The sequence below is a fragment of the Camelus dromedarius genome, chromosome 23, assembly GCF_036321535.1.
Source record: "Camelus dromedarius isolate mCamDro1 chromosome 23, mCamDro1.pat, whole genome shotgun sequence".
NCBI classification, from domain to species: Eukaryota; Metazoa; Chordata; class Mammalia; order Artiodactyla; family Camelidae; genus Camelus; species Camelus dromedarius.
In genome coordinates this window covers 5,349,700-5,374,668 of record NC_087458.1, presented here as the reverse complement: position 1 = coordinate 5,374,668, position 24,969 = coordinate 5,349,700, and the positions used below count along the sequence as shown (strand labels likewise).

The 24,969-nt window shown below is 50.0% G+C and overlaps 3 protein-coding genes across 3 annotated transcripts; 1 reads left to right on the top strand and 2 right to left on the bottom strand.

The window, feature by feature from the left end:
* Window positions 1–5,194: 5,194 nt before the first annotated feature.
* Window positions 5,195–6,023, bottom strand: KPLCE (KPRP N-terminal and LCE C-terminal like protein). Its single transcript, XM_010985833.3, has one exon. It carries the CDS (start codon window positions 6,005–6,007, stop codon window positions 5,324–5,326), a length of 684 nt encoding a protein of 227 aa, XP_010984135.1. The 5' UTR covers window positions 6,008–6,023; the 3' UTR covers window positions 5,195–5,323.
* Window positions 6,024–14,142: 8,119 nt separating this feature from the next.
* Window positions 14,143–14,622, bottom strand: LOC116148208 (late cornified envelope protein 2D-like). Its single transcript, XM_064477635.1, has one exon. The coding sequence runs from the start codon at window positions 14,620–14,622 to the stop codon at window positions 14,350–14,352; it is 273 nt and encodes a 90-aa protein (XP_064333705.1). The 3' UTR covers window positions 14,143–14,349.
* Window positions 14,623–17,966: 3,344 nt separating this feature from the next.
* LOC105093912 (late cornified envelope protein 2D-like) lies at window positions 17,967–19,033 on the top strand. Its single transcript, XM_064477634.1, has 2 exons — window positions 17,967–18,002; window positions 18,533–19,033. The coding sequence occupies exon 2, from the start codon at window positions 18,554–18,556 to the stop codon at window positions 18,824–18,826; it is 273 nt and encodes a 90-aa protein (XP_064333704.1). The 5' UTR covers window positions 17,967–18,002; window positions 18,533–18,553; the 3' UTR covers window positions 18,827–19,033.
* The last annotated feature ends 5,936 nt before the right edge of the window (window positions 19,034–24,969 follow it).

Sequence of the window (24,969 nt, the reverse complement as noted above, 5' to 3'; positions counted from 1 at the left end):
TTAGCACTGAGACGGGCTCAGTGAACTGTAGACCATATTTAGCTTGACCTTGTTCTGCCCAAAAGTCCATAGATGTTATGCCTCTGAGTCTTCTCTACTGTTCCCTGGGTAATCAAACTGGATTCAAACGATACAGGACGTTCCCATAGGATAGATACATAAATGAGGAAGAGTCCTTTCTTTGTTTGATGAGAATATTTTGAGTCCCACCCTGTGCTAGGTTCTGGGGACATAAAACCCAGTAGGACCTAGTTCCCAGCTCCGACAGAGTCCTCAGTCTAGGAAGCTAAGATACACAGGCTTCCCAGCAGAACACCCACATCGGCTGAACACAAGGTTCTCCATCTCTCATCTGCCTCTCTCAGCGCTTTGGAGCCACACATACTAGCCTGCCCGCTCTCTGTTCCCCTGTGGCCCAGCCCACTCCGGCACCCACCGGTCTCCCACAGCCTACTTCCTAACCAGGTCATCAGCAACCATCACCCGGGTGGAGACGCTGACACCAACGATGAGGAATGACATCTGGTTGTGACATTTTCCCCAGCCACCTTCCACCTGAAGCGATGGCCTAGATTCCCTTTTCTTGTGAAGCGCTGCGTGCGGGGGAGGAGCTACTCTCTGGGGACCCTGTCCCTGTGCCCTTTTAAGGGATGCAAGTGTTTATTCACCAAACCACTACCCCGTTTTCCATTTTCTTAGGAAGATACTATGGAACTTTGAGGAAGATTCAAGGAAATGGAAGTACAGACTGTCAAAGCTGGGAAAGGCCCTTAGTGATCATCTCACCCAAATTCTTCATTTTATAGGGAAGGAAACTGAGGCCCCAAAAGGTGAAGTGGCTTAGTCAATGTTAGAAAGAACACTGTGGCTGAGCTGGGACGAGAACAGAGGTGGGAGAAGCGGGGAGACAGTAGTCATTTGAAATGTCAGGTGACACACTTTCATAATTTTATCCGTAAAGAAAACCTTCTTTCATTGCATTTTAGTTTAGAAAATAAAGTTTCAAACCCTGAGAACCCTTAAGACTTTGCATCCTGTGTAATCGACACGCTCTCACTTTCAGAGTTACCAGCAGAGTCCCTCCAACCAGGGACAGGAAAACGGCTTAACAAATTGTGGACCCGCTGTGTGTTGGGGTACTTTTTTAGGCAGTTTTATCAGGCACAGTCCCTCTGAGTGGAGAGATCATACAACCTGTCTCCAAAGTCCTGATCTTACCACAGTGTTGGCTCTCGCTGCCCCCGCACCTGCCAGGCAGTTCTGATCAGCCATCTCATTGCTCAGGTAAGAAGCATCATATGCAAAGTGACTGGCACAGTGTCTCCAGCACACAGTAGGCCCTCGGTAAAATAAAAGGCAATTCCCTCTGTCCTTTGCTTTCAGTATCAAGAGTGAATATATTTGAGTCATTTTACTTATTTAGTAGTATTAGCTATACATTCATATACAATTTATATATGATGTATTATAAGATACAAAAATGTGACTGCATGTGACTATATTTTTATTTATTTATTTTGGGAAGTGTTAAGAAGTCTGTCTGTATGTATCAGCCTTGCTTGTCAGTCATTTTGGCACAGGCATTTTCCTGCAAGAGGAAACATCGTTGCAAGCTATCCTACACAGGGAAGTGGGGTGAGGAGTCCACTCTGCAGGGGTTTCTATCCCAGGAAGTTGTGGGGAAGCGCGTGCATAGCAGAGCCCAGGAGAGCAGCATCTCAGCCTGTCCCAGGAACCTCTTCCCTGTCTCCCAGGGGTTTGAGTGCACATTCTGGACTTGCCGTTCTCTTTAAATCATTCATAGTGAGTCCGCGAGAAATGTATTTGAGGAATCAGGAGTCAGGAAATCTACCGAGCCAGAGGGGTAGCTACCCCGGGCAGGGCTGGGCAAGAGCCAGGTGAACTAATGCCACTAGAGATTGTTTTAGATCTTCTCTTATATGCTCTAAAAACGGAATTTCTTTCTGCAGAAAGAAATTTCTGCAGAAGAATTTCTTTCTGCAGAAAGAAATAAGCTTTAATAGGCTCAAATCATGTGGTATCACCTGCCTACTTGAAACCTCTCAGTGGCTCCCTTTGACTCCGTGGATACATCCGCTGACACCTCCGCTGACACCACCCGCAGCACGACCCACCAGGCCCTCCTGCCCCTGCTGCCTCATCTCGCACCCTCTCCCATCAGCTCCTTACCCTGGGCAGGCTCCCTCCTCCCCCAGAGACCTTGTTCACGCTTCTCCCTCTGCCTGGAAAAGTCTTGCCTTCCTGCTCTATAATGAATTCCCACTCAACCTTGCAATCAAGCTGAACTTCCTCAGAAAAGTCTTTTCTGGTCTCCCCGACCAGCTACAATTTGCCTACTACAGGCCGTCAGGGCACCTGGTACCCCTTCTCCATAGCTGTGCGTCTTTACCTTTATTTGCTGGAGTGTTTGATCGCTTCTTCTTTCTCTCTGCTATAAACTCCAACACAGTGGAGATGGTGCCTGGAACAAAACAGATGTTCAACACCTATTTATGAGATGAATGGATGGAAATCAGACATAAAAGTTACTTCTAGATTTTCCAGACCGGTCAGGTTCATGAGGGCTGCTCAAGTTCCGGTCTCAGGCTCTCAGTCTCCTGAGGCCAGTGTAAGAGGGGGTGGTCTCCACTGCCGGGTGCTGGGAAGCGCCCCTGGGTTCTCACCCTGGACGCCTGGAAAGCCTGGATTCCATCAGCTGCAGCTCCTCTTTGCATCATCTCTTCTACAGACACAGGCACAGCGCTCCCCACGGTCCTGGAGTCATAGGCAGATACTTCTCTTCTACTCCATCTCATGCCTCCAAATTTAGCCCCCTATTTCATTGGCATCTGATTTTTATTTCCCTGTTTTCAGCATGACATTTACTTGCTGAAGTCTAGTTGGTGGTTGCAGAGGTGTATTCATTGAGTAATACACTCATGATTTATGTACTTCTGTGTGTTTTATTTCAATTTAAAACTTTAAGAACATCTTTAAAAATTCTTAATAGCAGAGACAGACAGAGATGACAGAGAGATGCAGAGAGATCCCAAAATATATATCATAAAGGGAAATAACGGGTTAAATAAATCATTGACTAGCGACACTATGGAAGTGTTGGAAATGGAAACAGACAACAAAAAGAACAAGACACACGCAATTATAGGCACTCACCAAAACCAATGTTCAGTATTCACTTAGTAAATAAAAAAGGTTTCACAGAACAATATCTATTGTGATCCGAGGTCATGAAAAAGGAAGTCTTTAAAATAGCGAATCGATTGAGATTTACTGATGCATGTGTTGCTCCCTGCCTTTCCTTCAACCATCACTCCCTGCCAAAGAAAATTATATTCGTCTTTTAAGCTTTAGAATCCCTTCTGCCCTCTTTATACAAGACCAATAGAATGGGCTAGAGAGAGTTATGACATCCGGAGAGGAAAGGAGAGGTTTTTTGTTCCTGGGTCAGTGCCTGTGGAGTGGAGAACCCGAGGAGTGTGTAGAGGCCGGAGGAAACTAACAAAGAGGCTGGAGAGACTCGGGCTGCACAACCAGGACCAGATCCGAGTCCGATCGGGGAGGGCGGAGGAGGAGGAGGGAGAACGAGATAAAAGAAGCCACAGTTTCTGGATGTTAGAGAGCACATGGGCGCGTTTCATGAGAGGCTCCTGGGCAGCAGTAGGATGTGGGAGAATTAATAGGAGGGAAAATGGGATCATTACGAGTATGTTACAGGTTTTGAAATAGGTTCCCTACAGCATTTTTTGATACATCAGTGCTGGGCTGGGCTTTTGGGGTGCCATTCTCCCAGAAACTAGGCCACGGAGGCCTCAGGAATTTTTTTATCTCTGTGTGGTTTATGCACAAGCAATATCTAGCCAAAGGTCTAAATGGTTATAAAACAAACTGAGTATGGTCATTTCTGGAAAAGGGTGTGGACCTGGAAGTTGAAAGGTACTTTTCATTTTTATCCATAAATATCTGGACTATTAAAGTTTTTACATAGCTCATGCTACTTATCTAATTTTTAAATAATGAATGTGAAAAAAACATTCCATGCTTATGTTAATTGCAGAACAAGCAGCAGGCTGACCTCCTACAGTGCAGGTGCCACTTGGTACAAGAGAAGGTCACAGTTCTGGGCAAGGCTGCCTCCATCCCTGAGTGGGTGTCCGGCGATTAGGCTGCAGGTTTATGGGCTTTGGGTGGAGGGGTGGAGTATGATTTGTGGAGCTAAAGATGGTTTAGATGTTTCAAGGCAGCATAGTAGTCCACATAATTTTCTGCAAGTGTCCCAGGGTGACTCAACAGAGATTGCTTAGAAACAAACATGAGATTCTCTGCTTTTATAAAAACATTTGTTTATGCATTTTCCAAATACATTGCCCCCTATGCTCAAGCACCAGGCCTTGCAGGGTTGCTCTGAACATCACTTATCCTTCTCCCATGTTTTAATGTGTGGGTTTGCAGTCTCTAGTCATACAAATCTAGTTTGAACCCTCCAGAGGTAGCAAAGCAATGGAGAAGGAAGCGCTGACGAGGAAGGGTGCCCAGCCTTGGGATTCAGACGCTTGTCCATGAGGCTTAGCTTCCTGTTGGAGACCGCTCACTCACTCCCTGGGCTGTCTCCCCAGGGCTGACATGGGGAATGTCTACCTGCTTCAGGCCAGTCCCAGCCTCTTCCCTCAGGTCTTTACTCTATGACATCGGAGGAGAAAACATAACCCGTAAGGTCCGCCATGGGTTCAAGCCACGCACATAGCAGCAGGGACACATCTGGTTCTGCAGTCCCTGCACCAGCCAGGACGATGAGCTCCGAGTTCACGCAGCAACCACACTGCCGTGAGGGCCTCACCATGGCCAAGCCCACTCCTCAGACTGATCAGAGGGCAAAAAAGAGCACCCCTCCACCCGTAAATCTCCAGCCTGTGATTCTGCTAACTCGCGTAGGGAAGTTTATTCACAGAGTTCCGGGAGGCATAGGGATCCTGGGCTGTGATTGCACCAGATCGATCTGCGTGTTCGTGCCCCTGCAGACCCTTCCTTTTGTTGAGAAGCAAGAGTTGGGAGGAGGGTGGATGAGCTTCTGATAGAAAAGCATAAATATGAACCAAATAAATAGACAGGAAGTCACTATGAATTGCTTTCAGAGCTTTATTCTTGCCAAAGCTTGGGAGTTGCGCTAACTCTGGCAGGCTGCCTTGATAAAGAAGCAGAGCAGGGAGGTGAAGCGATGAGATTCAGCACCACTGGGAATACAGGGAGGGGAGCAGAGGCTGGTGAGCGTCCCAGGAGGTAGAGCAGGGCTGTTCTTCTGCACTTATCAGCAGCAGTCATCCTCGTGATCGCAGCATGCGGGACCTCGGGATCTCATGGGAATAATTCCCAAGCAGCAGCACCCAGAGCTGCCGCACCCGCAGCTGCCGCACCCAGAAGCCTCACAGCAACCAGATGGTCCTGAATTCCAGCCTTGGGGCCGTTGGACCCAGCGTCTCAGGGGGCTCACCCCGAAGGTCCGGGGAGCCAGGCAGCAGTAGCTGGTGGAACAGGGAGCAGAGCATGGATCAGGGACACCACACTGGGGCCCTGAGCCCCTTGCAGGAGCCTGAACGTAGTAGGTCTGGCAGGGAGAAGGCGCCTGGACATAGTAGGTCTGGGTCTGGCAGGGGGCCGGGCACTTCACATAGGTCTTCTGGCATGGAGCTGGGCACGTCACATACGTCTGGCAGGGAGCTGGGCATTTCACGTAGGTTGTCTGGCACGGAGCTGGGCACGTCACATACGTCTGGCAGGGAGCTGCACATTTCACGTAGGTCTGAGTCTGGCACGGAGCCGGGCATTTCACGTAGGTTTGGGTTGAGCACGGAGCTGGGCATTTCACACAGGCTTGAGTCTGGCATGGAGCAGGACCTCTTACAGAAGTACCTTTGGTGGTTTTCGCAGCCCCCAATCCCGAACCTTTCACACAAGATGGAGGGAACTGTGCTTGCTTCTGCTGGTCATACATCTTTCCGTGGCTTTGCAAAGTCTGAAAAGAAAGGTCTTATCAGAACTAGGAAGGCTTCTCAGGAAACTTACAGCACCCCCTTCAGAAAGAATAGTTTAAAAGCGGAGGTCTTTTTGAGGAGGTCACAGGCACCCAGACCTGGCATTTAGGTGGACACAGAGCCAGGGATCCTGACCTGAGCTCTTGTGCCTCTACCTGGCTGTGTGCCTTTGCACAAGTCACTTCTGCCCAGTGGGTCTCCATTTCCAAAATGGAAAATGAAAGACTTGAAAGCGTGATTGATACCTGTGTTTCTACCCAACTCTCCAGGCCTCCTCTCTTCTTCCTCACTTCCGCGTCTGCACGGTGAGCTCTCCTTGGGAAATTGTTGTTTCCCAGCTGGCTTTTCCTCACCACCAATCCTCCTAAGAATGGTTTCCCTTCTTCCCTCTGCTTGGCCAGCCAGGGTCTGGGGAAGGCAGATTTGTATCACCAGACCCTGAGCCAACCTGAGTCTCCAGCTGAGCCTGGCAGAGCCTGACAAGGCCAAGTTTGAGTAAGGTTCAACCTTTTGCTCTTTGGATCAGCTGGACTGTCACCGCACCTCACTGATGGACCCAAGAGGGGACTGCACCTCTGCATCCAGAGACGGAGAGAGGGGGATGCCCCAGTTTTCTGGAAAAAGCCCTCTCACACAGGACTGACAGCTTGGCCTCTCCTCTCACACCCCAGGATCTGCGCATCCAACCAGCTGCTGCCACGACCTCAGTGTCTAGTCCTGACAGCGCTCAACCCCCCATTCTCCATGCCAGCGTCACCAAGCCTCTCTTCCTTGCTGTGTCACTACCCCAGGCATGGACTTACCCTCTTTGCTAATAGGAGCAGGGCTGGAAGAAGCCAGTGATCTGAGGAACTGGCAGCTGGGGACACCTTTTATAGAGCAGCAATGAGGCAATTTAATGGCATCTGAAGGAAGCACGAGATCACGAGGAGAAGGGCTGGCACTGCGTTGGTGAGATTCCTCCCCAGTCTGCTCGGCTCTTCAGTCAGACACAGGGCATGTCTCTGCCTGATGTTGAATTTTCCCAAACATGAGATAAAGATTCCTCCTGCATCTTCATGAAACAGATCAGTCTTCTTCTCCTAGAAGTTATGAGAGATGAGACGCCTAGGAGAGCTGTCCCTGTGAGGCTATTTCTAGGTCACTTGAGTCTTCAGAGACTTGTCCAAGATGTGGTTAGTGTCTCAATTTTTCAAACATTGTACCAAAAGCTACACTGCCTCTTCCCACCTTTAACATTGTGTTCTTTCTGAAGGCTCCCATGGGGTCTCCTGCTGGTCTGGGTTGCTGGGCACATAGAGGTTGGTCTCAGCCTCAGTGTGGCAGCAACGCCCCCGAGAAATGGCTTCTCCCGTGGACCAGCTGGTTATTCTAACTTTCTTTGGGAAACTTCGGTACTTGATGATCCGAGATGCCAGGCTCTTTATGTAAACTGTCTTTCCTCTCCTTCTCGTGCCCTGTGACCTCCCCATGCTCAGCTTTCTCGTGCCCTGTGACCTCCCTAATCCTCACCATCCTGGACCTCACTACCAGGTCTGGATCCCCCAGGACCCAGCACAGGGGAATTCCAGCCAAATGAGCACCATGGGATAAAAATAATGGTAGAATCTAACATTGAATTGAGTGCTCTTTATGTGCCAAACAGTTCATGAGGCACATACATTGACAGACGGCCCTGTAACTGAGGCCCTGGAAGATTAAGGAATTTACCCATTGTCACAAATCGAGTTAACAGAAAAGCTGGAATTCAGATGTAGTCTTGATCACTCCAACGTGTTGCCTTTTATTTCTGGACACAGCACTGTCCCTGGGCCTCTGCCTCCTCTCCTCTCCCCAGGGCAGTCGAAGTAGGAAGAGAGATGGGGATATATGTATTAAGCACTTATGTGCTTAATGTACTGAATGTACTGAATACTGTCCTGGATTCTTTACCTGTGTTATTTCATTTTATTTTTACAATAATCCTGTGAGGTAGGTTGTACTAGCCCTGTTTTTAAAGAAGAGAAAAACCAAGATCCAAAGGCCTACCCGTTTCACCAAGGTCAGGCCATTGGTAGTCAGCAGAGGATCATCAGGATCCAACCATGTCTAGTTTCAGAGCCCCCGCCCTTCCCACTGGGCCGTGCCGGGTTGCCCAATGCAGCAGGTTATCTGGATCCTGAGACTAGCGCTGATTCCAAACTGCCACTCCCCCAGACCATCCAGTGCAGACCCCGCCATGGGCTCTGTGGCCTCTCGGGTAAAAGGCTCTCCTGCATGTGTCCATAATGAATCCTCCATTCCCACTAGTTCGTGGACAGCTCCCTACTCCAAGCCAGGTCTTGTCAGGTCTGCCCTGAACAATTTAAAGGAAGCAGGAAGGAGCTTGGAAAGTTTCTTGCTTCCTCCTTTCCTGTGTCTGGGGGACTTGTAACACTCCGCAGCCTCCTCTGTGAAGCCCGCCACGCCCCTTCTCCATGGGGAGGGATGTGGTTTCGGGACATTCCATTACCTGCTCTCCTGTGTGTCCCACCTCAGCGGACACCCAGGCCTGATATTTCATGAAGGGAAGAGGAAAGAGATGCTCTCTTGTTGGGGTCAGACACTTCACACGGGATAGCTCATTAAATTTAGTTCCTGCAATAGAGCCTCAAATAAAAACAAGCCAACTTGCCCAAGATCGCACAGCAAGCAGCAGAAGCTCCACTACTGCTCGTGCTATCTGTGAGCTCTGCCCAGCTCGCTTCCTGCTCCGTGGGACCAGGCTCTCACTAATGGGACTGACATCTTCAGGTCGCACTAACATCCCTGGTGAGAGATACTGCTTTCAGGTGCCACCACCACGGGTGGGTGGGTTGTGCCCCACCCATTTTATAGACTGGGGAGGCAAGGCATGGACTTGTCAGGTGACAGATAGAAGTGCCAAGGTGAGTCACAGGGCTCTCCCCAAAAGGCCCCATTTGTCTCTTTGGATACCAGCTCATAGAACCAGAGACTGTGGACTCACATGATAACAGTCCAGTCGACTCACAGGGGAATAGGTGAAGAGAATCATGAATTCACTGAGTAACAGGATCACAGATTCAGAATCACGGCGTCTCTGAGGTGGAGGGAACTAAAACATGTCATGGGGTCTGGCCCGTGTCATAAGATGGGTCAACACCTGTGTCATCTGGCCAAGTGGGCTGTTCTTCTTAGGAAGACCTGTGGTCTTCAGAGCTCTGGGCAGTCCCTCTGCTTGGCTCCCTTCAGGGTTTGCCGTCTGGATGGTCGGGAACTGTATACTGGGTTACCTCTAAGGTCCCTCTCAGCACCAGCGTCCACGAATCCTGACAGCGACTGTGTATTTGAAGTTGTGCTCCTGAGTGTGTGAACTGAATCCAGATTTTAACTCTGTGCTACTCACCCAGCCCCGAACAGGAGATGAGAGGGGGAAGTACCCAAACTGACAGGTTGTTCCCTGAGGGCAGGGCCTGGTCTCCCCTCATCCTGGGAACTTTTCTTGATCTGGGGGTGCCCTGAGGGTGAAATCTGAGTCCTTCCTTTTCTGCGGAAAAGAGGAAGTGAGAAGCCACACACCCGAGATGGGGAGGGCACAGGGACCTTGGTGTCCAAGCGAAGTCTCACATCTTGGAGAAGATGGTGCAGGAACCCCGTCCCTTAGACCCCATCCATGTCTGTGTGTCTCTGTTCCCAACTCAGCTCTGAGATCTGCTGCACCATTGTCCCAGTGACAGTTGGAGGTTCCTCCTAGATTATTAGGAGATTGTATTGTAGACTCACGGAATGGAGGGTGGGATAAGACCTCAGCCCCTCTACTGTAACTGAGGCCCACAGAGAAAAGATAAAAAAACAACTTGCTCAAGGCCATACAGCCAGGTAGGAGCAGATCCTGGACCGGAATTTCTGAATCCCATCCAGCTCACGTTCCATTTCAACACGCGGCCACTGAGCAGGCTTGCTAGGGAGGCTCACCTAGCCGCCTCCTTGCCTTCTTCCCAGGGCCCAGCCCCACCAAGACCACAAGAGGAGCCAGTGAAGGTCCTCTAAGGAGTGCTCTCCATGGAGCAGCAAGCATTTCCCATACGTGGGGGAGGGTCGCACAGGACTCCCACTGTGTGCACGTGTGGGTCGTTGAAGTGTGAGAACCCCAGCCCAGCTGGGTCAGAGGCCCTTGGGCTGTGCCTTGGCCAAGGACACAGGGCAAGACAACACCAGAGCCATCTTGGTGGCAAGGCTAGGGAACTCTGGTGCCCAAATATTCCTCTTTCTACTGAAGCAGCCCCTGGGGCCCACTCTTCCCTAATCCAGTTATTCTTATGTAACACACACAGGGTAACACGTCCCTCAGGTTTGCGTAGCACTTTGTAGAGGTATTTAATTGCCCTTGGTCTTAAGGTCCTGAAATTTTCCATAGAAACTGCCTCATCTTGGCATTTCAAGGATACAGGGAGTTTCCATGTTCCCTTAATATATTCCTGAAGGTGGAAGCCACTGGCTCATTCTCTCTTGGACCCCTCCCTCCCAACCTTTCCATCCATCCTTCCAGTGCAAACAGCATGTGTTAGCTTTCATCCCGGCCCTTCCAAGACCTCCACACAAACGGCTAACTGCAATTCTATGAACGTATGCCTTTTCTTGGCAGAGGATGCCCAGTTCTTGTCACAGCTCTGCCAGTTCCTAGTAGTGTGATCTTAGGTGATTTGTTAAACTTTCCTCTGTTTCCCTTATCTGTGAAGTGGAGGCATTAATAGTCAGATCGTGTCACTCTTCAGCTGAAAACATCGGAATGACTTCTCATTCTGTTCTTGGGAAAAGCGCACATCGGTCCTCGCAGCCACTTGCAGAGGGCTTCCCACACCTGACCTCAGGGCTCCACACGCTCCTCCCCTGACTTCCTGGCCCACACCCTCCCCTTCCCTGCGCCCCCGGCCACGCTGGGCTCTTTGCGGTTTGGCTGACACTCTGGGCTTTGGGAACTTTGCTCTTGCTTTTTTCTCTGCCCCAAATGCTCTGACACTTTGGAGGTGGCTGACTTGCTCACCTCCTTTAGCTCTTGGTTCAAATGTGACTTCAGGGAAACCTTTGCTGGTGACCGTGTTTAAGGCTATCATCCATACCTGCTGGTTCTCCCTGTCCCTCTTCCAAGTCTTATTTTTCTCCATAGAGTTTATAACCCATTATGTATTTTATGTATGTGTGTATTTTCCACTTTCTTCCATCAAAATGTAAACCCTACTGGGTAAGTACCTTTATCCCCTGTGTTCACTGCTCTATCACAGAGCCTCATTCAAGTGCACTCAGAACATAGCTATTGGATGAGCAAATTGAATATTTTTTCTTATTCATTTTGTTGGTCATCTGTCTTCCCATCTTAGAATCTAAGTTCAATGAAGGAGAAATTTTTGTCTGTTTTGTTCACATCTATATTAGATCTTAGAACTGCTCTTGGAACACAGTAGGTACTTAATAAATATCTTTTGAATAAACAGTCCAAGCAAATATTAATGTGAAGCAAAGCACGCACCTGACATGTGAGCAGGCGCTAACTGGACGTTGGCTAGTTTTGCTGGCAGCGCCGTCTGCCGTCCCCCATCAGCCATACGAGATGACCTCAGCTGCTATCAGCCCTGAGCAGAAAGACTGAAGGCAGATGTGTACGGCAAGAAATAGGGGTTTTCTTTTCATCCAAACGAATTGCATCCCAGAAAGGCTGTGACCCCATCACACCAGCTCCTTGCCATGCCAGCCACTGTCTTCCACACTTTCCCCAGTCCCACTACATCATTCTGAAAAATGCAGGACCAGAATTTCCACTAATGTTCTGGGAGCCATTCCATGAGGGCTTTCTGTGGGGGTGGATCAAGGGGGTGTGGTTTTGTTTCCAGTTCCCTCCTGAGCAAACACAGCTATTTAGCAAGTCCTAGGACTGCACCCAGGAGTCTGGGCAGAGCTGCCCGGCCTCTGATGCTTCCAGGTCTCTGGGTAATTCCCAAGTGGACTTTTTATTTCTTCAGCCCCTCCAAGACTTTTGTTTTTGAGTTTGATGATTTTATTTATTTTTCCAGTTTTATTGAGAAACAATTGCCATTCACCACTGTACGTTTAAGGCATTCAGCACGATGATTAGATTTATGTATATTGTGAAATGATTACCACAATAGGTTCAGCTAACATTCATCTTCCCATAGAGAAACAGTAAGACAGGAATAAAAGGAAAAAACCTTTCCTTGTGATGAGAACTCTGAGAGTTTACTCTCAACAATTTTCTATACATCGCTAGCTGTTGTCATGGGATCGCACGTTACATCCCTGGAACTTATTTTTCTTATTCCAAGACTTCCATAACAAATTCCTTATATGAAACCCTCATCTGTTTCAAATAGCCAGAGTGGTCTCCATTTTCATGACTGGACACTGACAGCCTGAAGCTTATATAATACAAATGACATCGTACAATCTGCTGTAGGGAGAGGGTGAGAGGCATTTAACAAAGGAAAAGAAATAAAAATGTAATTTCAAGTGGCGGCACGTGCAAGAGCAATAACAGGAAATTCGATTTATTTGAAAAGAAGTTTCTCGGGAAGCCCGAGGGAGCCATGCTGATGCTCACCTCAGTGCTTCCTCTCAGTGAATTCACTCCGTCCCCCGCGTGGCCATAGGGCTAAGATGCGTCTGCAGCTATGTCCAAGGCTTCTGCCTCCCTCAGAGGGCACAGAGCTCTGTAACAAGGGGCTCCCCATCTGTAAGACAGAGGGAGTCTCTGTAAATAAGCTTCTTTAAAAAAAAAAAAAAAAGTTCTGGGTTTCAATAGTACTTTACTTAACCAGACTCTGTACGTGCACATTACAACTCTTGTGAACAGCTACGAAGATCAGTTTTCTCCATCAGTTCCCAGGTGGAGCTGTAAATAGTCTGTTATCTTAACTCTCTTAAAAACAGCCAGGGAGAAAGAGGGAGATTGCCTTAAAGATATATGTAGGAAGCGATAAGCACATTTTTATTCAAGTAAATAGGATCTTCTGTGCAAACCACTTGAGTGACATGGCTATTTTTCATTATTAATTTTTTTCCAGCTTTTTTGAGATATAATTGACATGTAACACTGCGTAAGTTTAAACTGTAAAATCAGTTGATTTGATACATTTGTATGTTGCAATATGATCTCCATCTTTGTGTTAGCTAACATCTCTACTATGTCACATAACTACTCTTTCCTTTTTGTGGTAAGAATTTTTAACATCTCCTCTGTTGACAACTGTTAAACATATAGTACAGTGTTACCTATAATCACCATTCTGTGCTGTCGATTCCAGAATTTTATTTATCTTCCAACTGGAAGTACTCTGACCAATATGTCCTCACTTCCCCTACACTCTGCTAATATTTTCTTTTAAAGTTAGACTCATCTTGGAATTCTAGTCCATCCTTATTGTTGGCTTCATATGAACATGGCAGAATTTTAGATGTTCTTGAAGATATGCACACATTAAAAATTAGTTCATTAAAGCTTAATTGGTTGATTTTTCTTCAGGTCAGTAAAAGCTGTTAGTCTGTCTTTCTATCTAGGAAAAAGGATTGGGATTTAGGCAAAAGAGAAGAGAAATGAAATAGAAACCACCAATCAAATCAGGACTTGAAAGTAAATTTACAGTTGCAAAGTACATGCTTTAGAACATTTTTCAACAATCTGAGAAATTGACATGAGGCCGAAAGAATGCAAATCCAAGGTGTAAAATTGATGGCTCTTGAGAGTGAGACTTTGCCTTTTTATTCAGTTGATAAGAGCCCAGAAGGAAAGCACATGAGAGAACAGGCTAAACACCAGGCTGCTCCTCAGTGCTCTGCATGGTTGAGGTCAGCAGCAGCCCGCAGAGCAGCAGCCGGAACCCCCAGACCGTGACAGCAGCTGGAGCCCCCACACTGCAGACCGCTGCCCCTGCCCAGCGGCCAGAGCTCTGGTGGCTCATGTCAGACCCGTACTTCCGGAGCCGCTGCCCCGTTTCCCCTGCGTCTAGAACCGTGTCCGTTTTAAGTCTCACCACCGTGTCCCCTGATCTCTCTTGAAGACAGTGAGGAAGAGTAAAAGAATGGACAAATGACAGGACACTTTGCAGGAAGGCAACAGAGCTTTATTGTTGTTGCGGGGACGGAGGAGGGAAGACCGGGATCCGGGATGGGCGCTCGGGCGCGCGGAGCACGCGGGACGCTCACGGGCCCTGCAGCCCCACGAAGAGAAGAGGGTTGGGAGCAGCTTCCCTGCGGGCCACGTCCTGCCCCCAGGTTCCCCCTGCGGATCTCTCTGCGATGCCCAAAGCCCGGGTCAGCAGCAGCCCCCGGAGCCTTCACAGCACCCGGGGCCCCCCGAGGGCTCGGGCTCACAGCAGTCGGGGCTCTGGTGCCGGCGCCGGTGGAAGAGGTGGCACCTGTGGTGGCTCGGGCAGCCGCCCCCGCCCCCCACGCCGCAGCCGCCCCCGGAGCTGACGCTGCAGCAGGAAGAGACTGGAGGGCACTTGGGGGGGCACTTGGGGGGGCACTTAGGGGCGGGGCACTTGGGCGGGGGCTGGCACTGCTGCTGGTTCTGCTGGCAGGACATCTCGGCAGGAGTTAAAGCAACCTTAAAGTAAAATTAAAATCAGATCAAATGTATCAAGCATAGAATAAAAATATTTTCTATTCTCAAACCATTATTACTCTGCTGGTAACCCGTCTGCAAAGCATGCTCTCACTCCTGAGCCAAAGCCCCATAAATGTGTACAGTTGGCATTTAGGTCCTGTGCATAGAATGTATGCTATGTACCAAGATCGGTTTGTCACTATGTTATTCACACAGTCTGATCCTAAGAAATGAATTCGCAACTAGGCAGAGGCCCCTCCTCTTTAGATGCACCAAGTGTAGGTATGAAACCTGCTGTCCAGGGGCCAATCAACAGAGCCTTGGAGGAGCTGTTCCCGCTCCCTCTGGCCACAGGACTCTCTCCCCAAGGCTGAGCCCTGCTCTGCCCAGACCTCCTGCTATGGTTCAGCCCCTGACGCGTCCCCTTCAGCCTGCTCTGTTCTTTCATTCACCACGGTGGGAATACGTTCCAAGCCCTTCTTCTCCCAAAACCCACAGCCCTCCCTTGGGCTGGCACAGACTCTCTTACCAGCACCGGCCTCAGAGTAGGTTCTGGTTCCTGAGGTGTGAGAGATGATGAGGAGGAAGGACCAGGGATACCTTTTATAGGGAGTCCCCAGGCTGGGCTCAGAGATGAGCCTGGTCTCTGGAAGTTGCAATGGCAGCTCTTGCACAACCAAGGGAGGAGTAGGACTGTTCCTGACATTCCTCTCCCTGCGGTCTTGTCTTCCTGGAAAACCATACGTGCACCCAGGCTCCTCACTGGACGGGCCTCCAGCAAGGCACACCCTTTCCTGAAGATGAGTCTTGGATGGCCTGAGATTCCCAGGAAGCTGGTCACAGGCTGAGGCTCCAAGGCCCTGGATCACCGCCTACCAGGCCCTTACGAGATGGGTGGTCACACTTGTCACTCCAGGCTTTGTGGGTGGGACAGGATGGAAGGAGTAGGAATGGGAGGGTGGACAGAGGAGAATTATTCCGGGAGAATCTCCAAGAATTGATGTCTCTTTGTATGTGTACAATAGAGAAAATAAATAAACCAAGGGTTACACCGAGACATCAAGTCCTGTGATCAGGGAAAGGACCACAGGACGGAAAGGGAATGAATGTTGGGACGGGGTTAGATTGAGGTCCTAGCAAGACATTCAGGGGGAGAGACTCAGGAGACATTCAGAGATACCCTCCTGGCAGGTATGAATTCCCAGGCTCGGTGGGCTTGGAGGCAAGCTTCACCATGGCGTTCATCACTATGTGTATATACAGCCAATGTGTTTCTTTATTAACAACCAGGTGTGCCAGGTATTCTGCTGGACCCAGGAGGACAAGAGAAGTCTTTCTTTACTCACTGGCTCTCACATTCTGATGGGAGCCACACCTGTGGAGACGAACACAAATATCTACAACATTAAAAATACCGAGGGGGAAGCCCAGGCAGCAGGTCTGCTCATGAATCAGCATGTTCCTTCCCCTGTCAGGTCATGACACGGGGATGAGGCTCAGAGAGGGGGCAGGGAAGTGCTGCCATTCCCCCGGCACAGACAGCTCAGGGAACTGGCTCTTTTGTGCTTTTCTATTCAACTTCCAGTCTAAGTCCCATTGTGCGCGGTGCCCACATGGGTGTACCTCCCTGACCGCCCCCCTCCCTACACGTACACTCCTAGTCACACTCCATCCTGGTTCCAGACACCGTCAGAGAATGAGGAAGCTTAGGATGACAGCTGCTAAGACAGAGTGAACTAATCAAAGCGCCCCACACATCTCATTGCAGAAAAGTGATGCAGGAGAAGATTCGAACCATCCTCTCTGGAGTTCGCGGACTTTTCTCAAGCAAAGAAGAATTTCGAAAGGCCTAGTGGACTGTGTGCTGCTCAGGGCAGGGGTTGAGCCTGATTCACCTCTGAATCCCAAATTCCTGACAGATGGGCAAAAACCCCAACCAAACTGCTAAATGAATTTAACTAAATAGTTTGTTCATGGGCTGATTCATTTCACCCCTGACCTGAAAGCCCTTACAGGGCAGGCAGGCTCTGGATCTGAAAATAGACAATAAATCGGAGAGGGGACACCTTGAGGTGAAAAGGGGCTTAGAGCATCTCCTCTCCTCCTTGTGCTGGGCCCTCAGTGAGGGTGAGGCCACCTCTGTTCTGTGTGCAGCTCTGTCCCTGTCCCCAGTACAATGAGTAGCACACAGTGTGCTCTCCAAGCCAATAAATCGATCTGGCTTATCCAGAATCTTCCTCATTTCTCACTGACAAACTGAACTCAATCTCTTACTCAACATCAGCCCTGCCGCCACCCAGACCCCAAGGATAACGGAGCTGTCAGTTCAGAGGCTCCTCAGCATGATGAACCTTCCCCAGGGCTCTCATTATAGTTTAGGGATAACGGTGGCTTTGAGAGTCGGGACCATAAGTGCCCATCCTTACTCTGCACAAAAAGCCTGGGTGCCAGTCATTCACTGTGATGTATGTTATTAAGCATCTTCTAGGTGCCAAATGTACGACAAGACACGGCTCTTCATTTTTCAGTTAATGTTCAAACCAATGAATAAAATCATCATCTGAGAAAGGAACCCTGACACTCAGGACACTGAGCAGCATTTCCAGGGTCGGGTACTAGGGCTGGAATGTACACGGGGCTCCCGGACGCTAGTTCCAGTGATCTGACCTCCACGGTCTGCCTACTTCTCACCAAGTTAAGTATTCATTGCCTTGACTGAATAAGGTCAGTCATCCCCGTCCTCACAACAAAGAGAAATCAAGACCCCAGGACCACCTCTTAGGAGATGTCAGAGGGAGGAGCAGAGGCTCAGGGTCCCCACTGAAGGGCAGACCCAGGGAGGATGAGTGGATGGGCAGGGTTCTTCCCAATTCAAGGCTCCTGAGCCAACAGCCCGGAAACGGCATGGACCTAAAGCAGACAGACCCAAAAGACCAAGCCGCAGTGTGGGAGGGACTCCGAATGGAACATTTCCTCAATGACAAAAAAATATTTTAAATGAACAGATTGTGGCTTTGACCTGAGGTTCCCAGGGGACACACAGAGTCTTCGTCCAGGCACTGGTTCCTTGAGATCCCAAGTCTACTCCCCAGGGCCCAGCCTGTGGGACACTGTGACAGGTAAAGCCCCTTAGACCCTGCCCCAGAGCATGATCCTGGGAGTTCCCCAGGCCTCCTGGGAAGCAGGGACAGGGAAGCAGAGGAATGTCAGGAATGACCCAGCACATGCCTGCTTGTGCAAGAGCCACCTCCCGCCCCTCCCAGAGCCCTGTCTGGGGCCTATAAATGTCATCCCCAGGCTGCAGCAGCTCATCCGCTCTGACTCCCTAGGACGAGTCTGTGCTCCCGCCTGTGACCGAGGTGAGTGGGAAATGGAGCCAGAGCAGGTTCTGAGCAGGACAAGGAAAGAGTTGACATCTGGGAGGTGGCAAGCAGAACAGAAGGGCGGAGAGGAAGGAGGGAGACTGAGGAAAGAGGGTTTGATTCCTGCCATGCTGAGCAGGAGTAAAATTCAGAAAAAGAGGAAGAGATTGTGGCTTAAGAAGTCCTCAGAACTTTTGCACTCTGGAGGCTGCCCTGGGCTAAAAGGCATGCGTGGACCTCACCGAGATTAGGGCCCTCTTTTACGTTAAGCCCTCGGCCCTTCCGAGACTTGCCTACAACGCGCAGGGCTGTGGCGATGGTGGAATCCCTGCTTCCAAGGCGAATAAAATGTTCACACGTTGGGATTGCAATCCATGTACTTTTAACTCGAAAAAGATTTATCTTATTTCCTTCTGGACGCTTTCCCACGTGTTCTGGATTTCATTTACCATGGATTGATTCTAACGGAGGTACAAAGCATGACCCTTGATTTAACCTCTCAAAACCATGTGATTGTTCTCTTCCAGGTTGACTGAACTCCTGCCGAGATGTCCTGCCAGCAGAACCAGCAGCAGTGCCAGCCCCCGCCCAAGTGCCCCGCCCCTAAGTGCCCCCCCAAGTGCCCCCCCAAGTGCCCTCCAGTCTCTTCCTGCTGCAGCGTCAGCTCCGGGGGCGGCTGCGGCGTGGGGGGCGGGGGCGGCTGCCCGAGCCACCACAGGTGCCACCTCTTCCACCGGCGCCGGCACCAGAGCCCCGACTGCTGTGAGCCCGAGCCCTCGGGGGGCCCCGGGTGCTGTGAAGGCTCCGGGGGCTGCTGCTGACCCGGGCTTTGGGCATCGCAGAGAGATCCGCAGGGGGAACCTGGGGGCAGGACGTGGCCCGCAGGGAAGCTGCTCCCAACCCTCTTCTCTTCGTGGGGCTGCAGGGCCCGTGAGCGTCCCGCGTGCTCCGCGCGCCCGAGCGCCCATCCCGGATCCCGGTCTTCCCTCCTCCGTCCCCGCAACAACAATAAAGCTCTGTTGCCTTCCTGCAAAGTGTCCTGTCATTTGTCCATTCTTTTACTCTTCCTCACTGTCTTCAAGAGAGATCAGGGGACACGGTGGTGAGACTTAAAACGGACACGGTTCTAGACGCAGGGGAAACGGGGCAGCGGCTCCGGAAGTACGGGTCTGACACGAGAAGATTGGAAGAAGAGGAAAGCAGAAGTGAGAGGTGGTGCTGGTTTTGAAAATGAAGATAATCATAAGATGAAATACTTGCTTACCACCTGCTAGGAGCGGAGCATACTGTTCCCCAGTTACGTCTCCCAACAGCCCTTGGATGTAGGTTCTCTATTACGTCATGTTACGGGTAAGGAAACGGAATTGTTGCACGTGTTTCATGTGCGTGCATGTATTTTTATAGAAGTAGAGTCAGTTTACAAAGTCATGTCCATTTCTGGTGCACAGCACAATGCTTCAGTCATACAAGAACATATATATATTCGTTTCATATTCTTTTTCACCATAGGTTACTGCAAGATACGTAGTTCCCTGTGCTGTACAGTATGAACTTGTTGTTTATCTATTTTATACATATATGTAGTAGTTAGTATCTGCAAGTCTCGAGCTCCCAATTTATCCCTTCTCACCCGGTAAATGTTAAGTTTGTTCTCTATGTCTGTGTGTCTGTTTCTGTTTTGTAAATAAGTTTGTTTGTCTTTTTTTTTAGATTCCACATATAAGTGATTCCATATGGTATTTTTATTTCTCTGCACGTTTTCTTAACTTGCCAAGGCCACACAGCACTCTGGCTGCAGGACCATCATGGCCACCACTGTATTGTCCTGATTTGCTTCAAAGCAAGGAATACAATTCATTCTAAAATACTTTTTATCAGTCTACTTCAGTGTGTTTAATGTTGCTTTTTAAACTCTATACCAGTAAGATTCCAAACCATGCAAGTCACAGCTGCCAAGCACCTGTCTTGGGAAGGAAGGGGCTAGCCCTGCCCTGATTTTAGAAGAAGGTCAGCTGTCAATGGACCTCATCTCCTCACCCTCTATTGAAACCACTACTTTGCATGTGAACCAAGAGTGACCTTTTCCACTGACTGAAAATTGTTGAAATAATGGAAAATCAGAAATGATCAGCCAGACAGGATAAGTCAGGATATTCCTTAAAATAAAACTAAAAAGCCAATAAGACATCATAGAATTCCACTTCTATGTATAGACCCCAAAGAATTGAAAACAAGTACTCAGATACATGTACACTTTAGTTCATAGCAGCACTTTTCACAATAGGCAAAGAATGGAATCAACCCAGCATCCGTCAAAAAATAAATGGATAAACCGAATGTAGTAGACACACATGGTAGAATATTATTTGATCTTAAAAAGGGATGAAATTCTGACACTTGCTACAATGAGGCAGAACCTTTAAGACATGATGTTAAGTTAAATGAGCCAAACACAAAAGGACAAATACTGTACGATTCCACTGATATGAGGTGCTTGGAGCAGCTCTATTCAGAGAGATGGAAAGCTGAATAGAGGTTACCAGGGGCTGCGAGGAGAGAGGAATGGGGAGATACTGCCTATGGGGTATAGAGTTTCTGTTTGGGATGATGCAAAAGTCTGGAGATGAATAGCGAAGATGGTTACCAAACATTGTAATATACTTAATAACACTGAATTGTGCACCTAAAAATAGTTAAAATACTAAATTTTATGTTATGTATATTTTACCACAATAAAAATATAATAAAGACGTAACAGAGCCTGAGCTCAAGCCAAACTGGCACGGAAACCACCATGTTATCTTTCATAGAATGAAAAGGTTTTTTTGAAGCCCTTGGGAAGTGGCAAATTAGAAATCAACTTCCCCTCCAGCCTTCATGGAAAACCAGTTCCTCAGACTTCGGGAAGAAAAAGGTACCAAAGACAATCCACAAGACGGAGCTGCAGTCCCACCTGCTCTGAAACAAACAGCCCAGCTCGACTGGTGGCAGGAGGAGGGTCTGGGGCTGGGACTCATACCAGAGCAGGCTCTGGATTCACAGCAGGGACAGCCTGTGTGCTACCCCGAAATGCAAGAAATTCTTCTGTGGTACTCAGCCAGGAAGCACAAAGGATGCTGGGCCATGGTTCAGATAACACACACACACACCACATAACACACCAAACACACACACACACACACACACACACACACTGATGTTTCAGGATAGAAAAACTTGGTCTCAGAGTAAGATCTGTTTCCAGTTGTTTGAGAGCCCTGGTGTTTAGTTGACAGCAGGATACGTCTGACACACCCAGGGAAGACCTCAGGCTGGGAGAACCCTTAGGTTTGGATGTGGTAGATGTGGCGGAGGTGGCGGTGGCCAGCGGTGCTGTGAAGCAGTGACACCGTCTGTCCTTACTCCACTGTGCTCCTCCCAACCGGGCTGCTCCGCATTCTCCCCTCCCTCAGCGTCCTGGAGCCCAGCCCCTCTTGCACAGAGCGCAGTGGCCTGGCTTGGGGTGCAGAGAGGAAGAGGAAGGCAGATCTTCCCAGCTCAAGGGGAGTCTGTGGGCCCTGAGCAGAGGCATCAGTACCCATGAGGGAAAGGCTAGACTTACACCCTCCCTCCGCCCCCACCACCCTGTGACTCTGCGGTAAGAGAACACCATCAGCCTGGAGCAGGTCGCAGTACCCCCTGTACACATCACTCTTTGAGGCTGAGCACCACTGATGAAGGCACCCCAAGCCCATGCCCCAGGCAGGAAAGGGCACATGTCTGTGCAAAGGGTTCTGTCCTTGGTGCTCCCCAGCTCCAGCCTCGTGGGACACAAAGGAGCTGGTTCCACACAGGCAGGGAGGATGGCCCCCTCCCCCTTGTGGTGGCAGACTTTGACCCTTAGGGGAGTGCTCACAGAAACTCGTGCAAAGTTTCCACACTTAAAAATTGCATTTCACTTGGCTGTTCCACATTTGCCCATCACCACCGTGAGATCCTGGAATTGAGTTCTCTTGGTATTGCCAACGTTTTGCAAGCGTCTGGCATGTGTGCCTACTCCAAGCAAGTCAGTGAGGAGCAGCAGGACTGAGGACGCTTAAGAGGTGGAGTCAGGGCTTCCCCGGGAATCTCTTAACCCTGTTCAGGAAGAGGCTGAAGCCTGGTAACCAGAGGATGTCACGAGCCGGGCCTCACACAGCAAGTCAGCAGGCCCAGGATGAAAGGGCCTTTCCGGCTTTTAGTCGTCTCTGTCCCTGAGTCTGACCTCTCTGCACCACCATTTTGACTTCGTTACACCAGAAGAGACTTTATTCCCCTCCTGACCTCAGATTCTATTACAAAGATTCCTAGTTTAATTCATCCCTGAAGGACCTCTTTCTTTAATCTCCTGACTGCTTCCTATTTCCTGGGAATTTTCATTGGGTGCAAAGGCAGGGGGAAAGGGGACTGGGCAAAGTACAGCAATGACCAGAGCAGAAGGCAGGTGGCGGGGCGGCAGCAAGCCGAGCGGTGGCACGCAGCTCAGTGACTGAGCGGTCTGGGGCAGAAACAGCAACTGGAGGTGGAGGGGTCAGAGGAAGGGAGCCATCAAGGGGGACCCTGGGCCTCCAGCTGTGCCAGGGTGGGCTGTGGTGTCATTTCATCCCTGAGCCAAAGAGCACAGGACGAGATGCCGATTCAGGGAGGCTCTAACAAGTGCAACCTCAGATGTGCTGGTGGGGAAGTCTACGGGGTTTTCCTGTGTGTGGGACGCTTAGAATCACCCGAGAGATAAGAAACTTTCTAAGAACATCAGAGTCAAAATAACCCTAAACTGTGAGCCTGGACAGATTATTTCACTTCTCTGAGTTAGTTCTCCGCCCTAAAGGGATGGTGTGTCAGCACCTCCCTCACAGTGAGTGAGTGCTGGGAAAACAAACGGGATGAAAGGGACAAACCACCGAAGCTCCACACAGAAAGCGTTTAGTAACTGGCAGCCGTTATTCCCTTCACTATGAAAACATCAGCAATTGGTCAGTAAATGGAATTCAGTTCTCATTTCCCCCACCAGGCCAGCTCTTCCTCCTGACTTCCAAAGTCCTGTTACTGACACCAAGTCTCTGCCACTGGTCCTGGAAACCCCAAGGCCATTTTAGGGTTCACCACCCCTCCCATGCAGCCAACCCCAAGCCCTAGGGAGTCAGTGAGTCAGCCTCCAGGAAGACTCACACATCTGCTCCTTCCTCCTCATCTCCAGGGCCAGCAGCCTCACTCAGGTCCTTCTCGGGTCTTGCCAAGCAACGCCTGTAGCCGTCTCTCCTCCCTGTCTCTGCGTCCCGTTGACCTAATGGCAGATCACACTTCCAGCCCGCCAAGGTCAGATCTCTTACTAGAACCTCCAATGAGACTCCGCAAAATGAAAATAGGCTCAGTGTGTTCCAGGAACAGAAAGGGGGCTGCTGTTGGGAACACATGAGCAATAGGGAGGGCAGAACAGGCAAGCGAGGCTGCCATGGCACCAGTCACCGAAGACCTTGAGGCCAAGGTCAGGAGCTTGGGTCTTATTCCAAATACCACAGAGTATTTTAAAGCTGTCTAATCTGATCTCTGCTTTTCTGTATTTTTTAATAATTGGCTTCCATGGAAGGGGTGGGACAAGAATAGAAGCTGGAGGATATTAAAGCACTACCACTGTACTGTTGAAGGAGAGGCTTGTGACCAAGCGAGGCAGTGCAAAGCAAAGATGGAGAGATGCAAGCAGGTTGAGGAAATATTTAGGACATGGACAGAACAGGACTTGCTGGAGGATGGGATTGGTGGGGAGGCAGTCCAGGGGAGGGGAGAGTGGAGGCTGGATCCTCTCCCTGCTCTGAGTTTTAGACGGCAAGTGCTCTGGGGGGCCTGTCGTCTTCGTGCTTAAAAGTCCTCATGCCAGTGGTGACTCAAAGCCAAGTTCTGTCCTGGGTGCACCTTCTATAGTCTGAGAAGGTGGGAGCGGGGAGAGGGGAAGAGGATCTTGGCTTGAATCCTCCAAAAGTTCAAGCCTCCTACACAAAGGCCAAGGCCCTTAGCGCTCCGTCCGAGGCCCAGCACTTCTGGCCTGACCTGCCTTTTCGGCCCCATTTCCGGCCACCTCCTCACCTGCCTGTGCTCCGGCTGCCTGGGAGGATCTGTAGTTCTTGGACTCTTGGAAGCTGTCCCACAGTTTGCGCCTGGCTTGCGCTACACGTGCTTGGTCTAGAATGCCCCTTGCCCATCCTGCTGGACTCAATCCAAATGTACATTCCTTCATGAAACTGCTTCCTTCCCGGCCCTCCACACATCACCCCGTCTCTGTGTCCAGTCAGAGTCAGTGGTCCCACCGTAGCACCTGTTTGCTCATCTGCCTGTCTCCCCCGCTAGAAGGTGAGCCCTGAGGCCCCCGCTCGCCTCCCCCCACTCATATTTCTGCCATACCCATCCAAGCCCTGCACACTCATCACATTAACTTGCCCTTAGGATGCTGTGCTCCTTCCTCCGACAGGACCAGAGCAGCACGGATGGGCTTGGGGGCCCGGCATAGGCTGGCTGGAGCCCTGTGTGCTGATTGCTCGTCATCTGTACTTTGAGACCCCAAAACCTCTGTGTCAGATATGTCCCCAGAGCCATCCCAAGGGACTCACACCAGCGCCCCCCCCCCTCCCAGCGCAGGGTGGAGTCTGTTCAGAGGCACAGAGCCCCAGGAAAAGGCAGACTGGGTCCAAGACAGTAATCAGGAGGGTGGCTAAGTCAGAGAAAGGGAATCAGCCACATGGCAGCTCCACCCACACGAGCGGGCCGCAAGGTCCTGGGTGGAGCGCTGCAAGAGTGACCAGAGCCACCTAGCAGCCATCTGCGGTGGGTGCGCCTCAGTCCCTCCCCAGAGACAGCTTCCAGATCAGCGGGGAGCTGTCCCAGCTGACCACACAATTTGCGGCTCCAGGGGGCAAAAATTACCCTAACAAAGTTTAAAAAAGGGAACAATAGA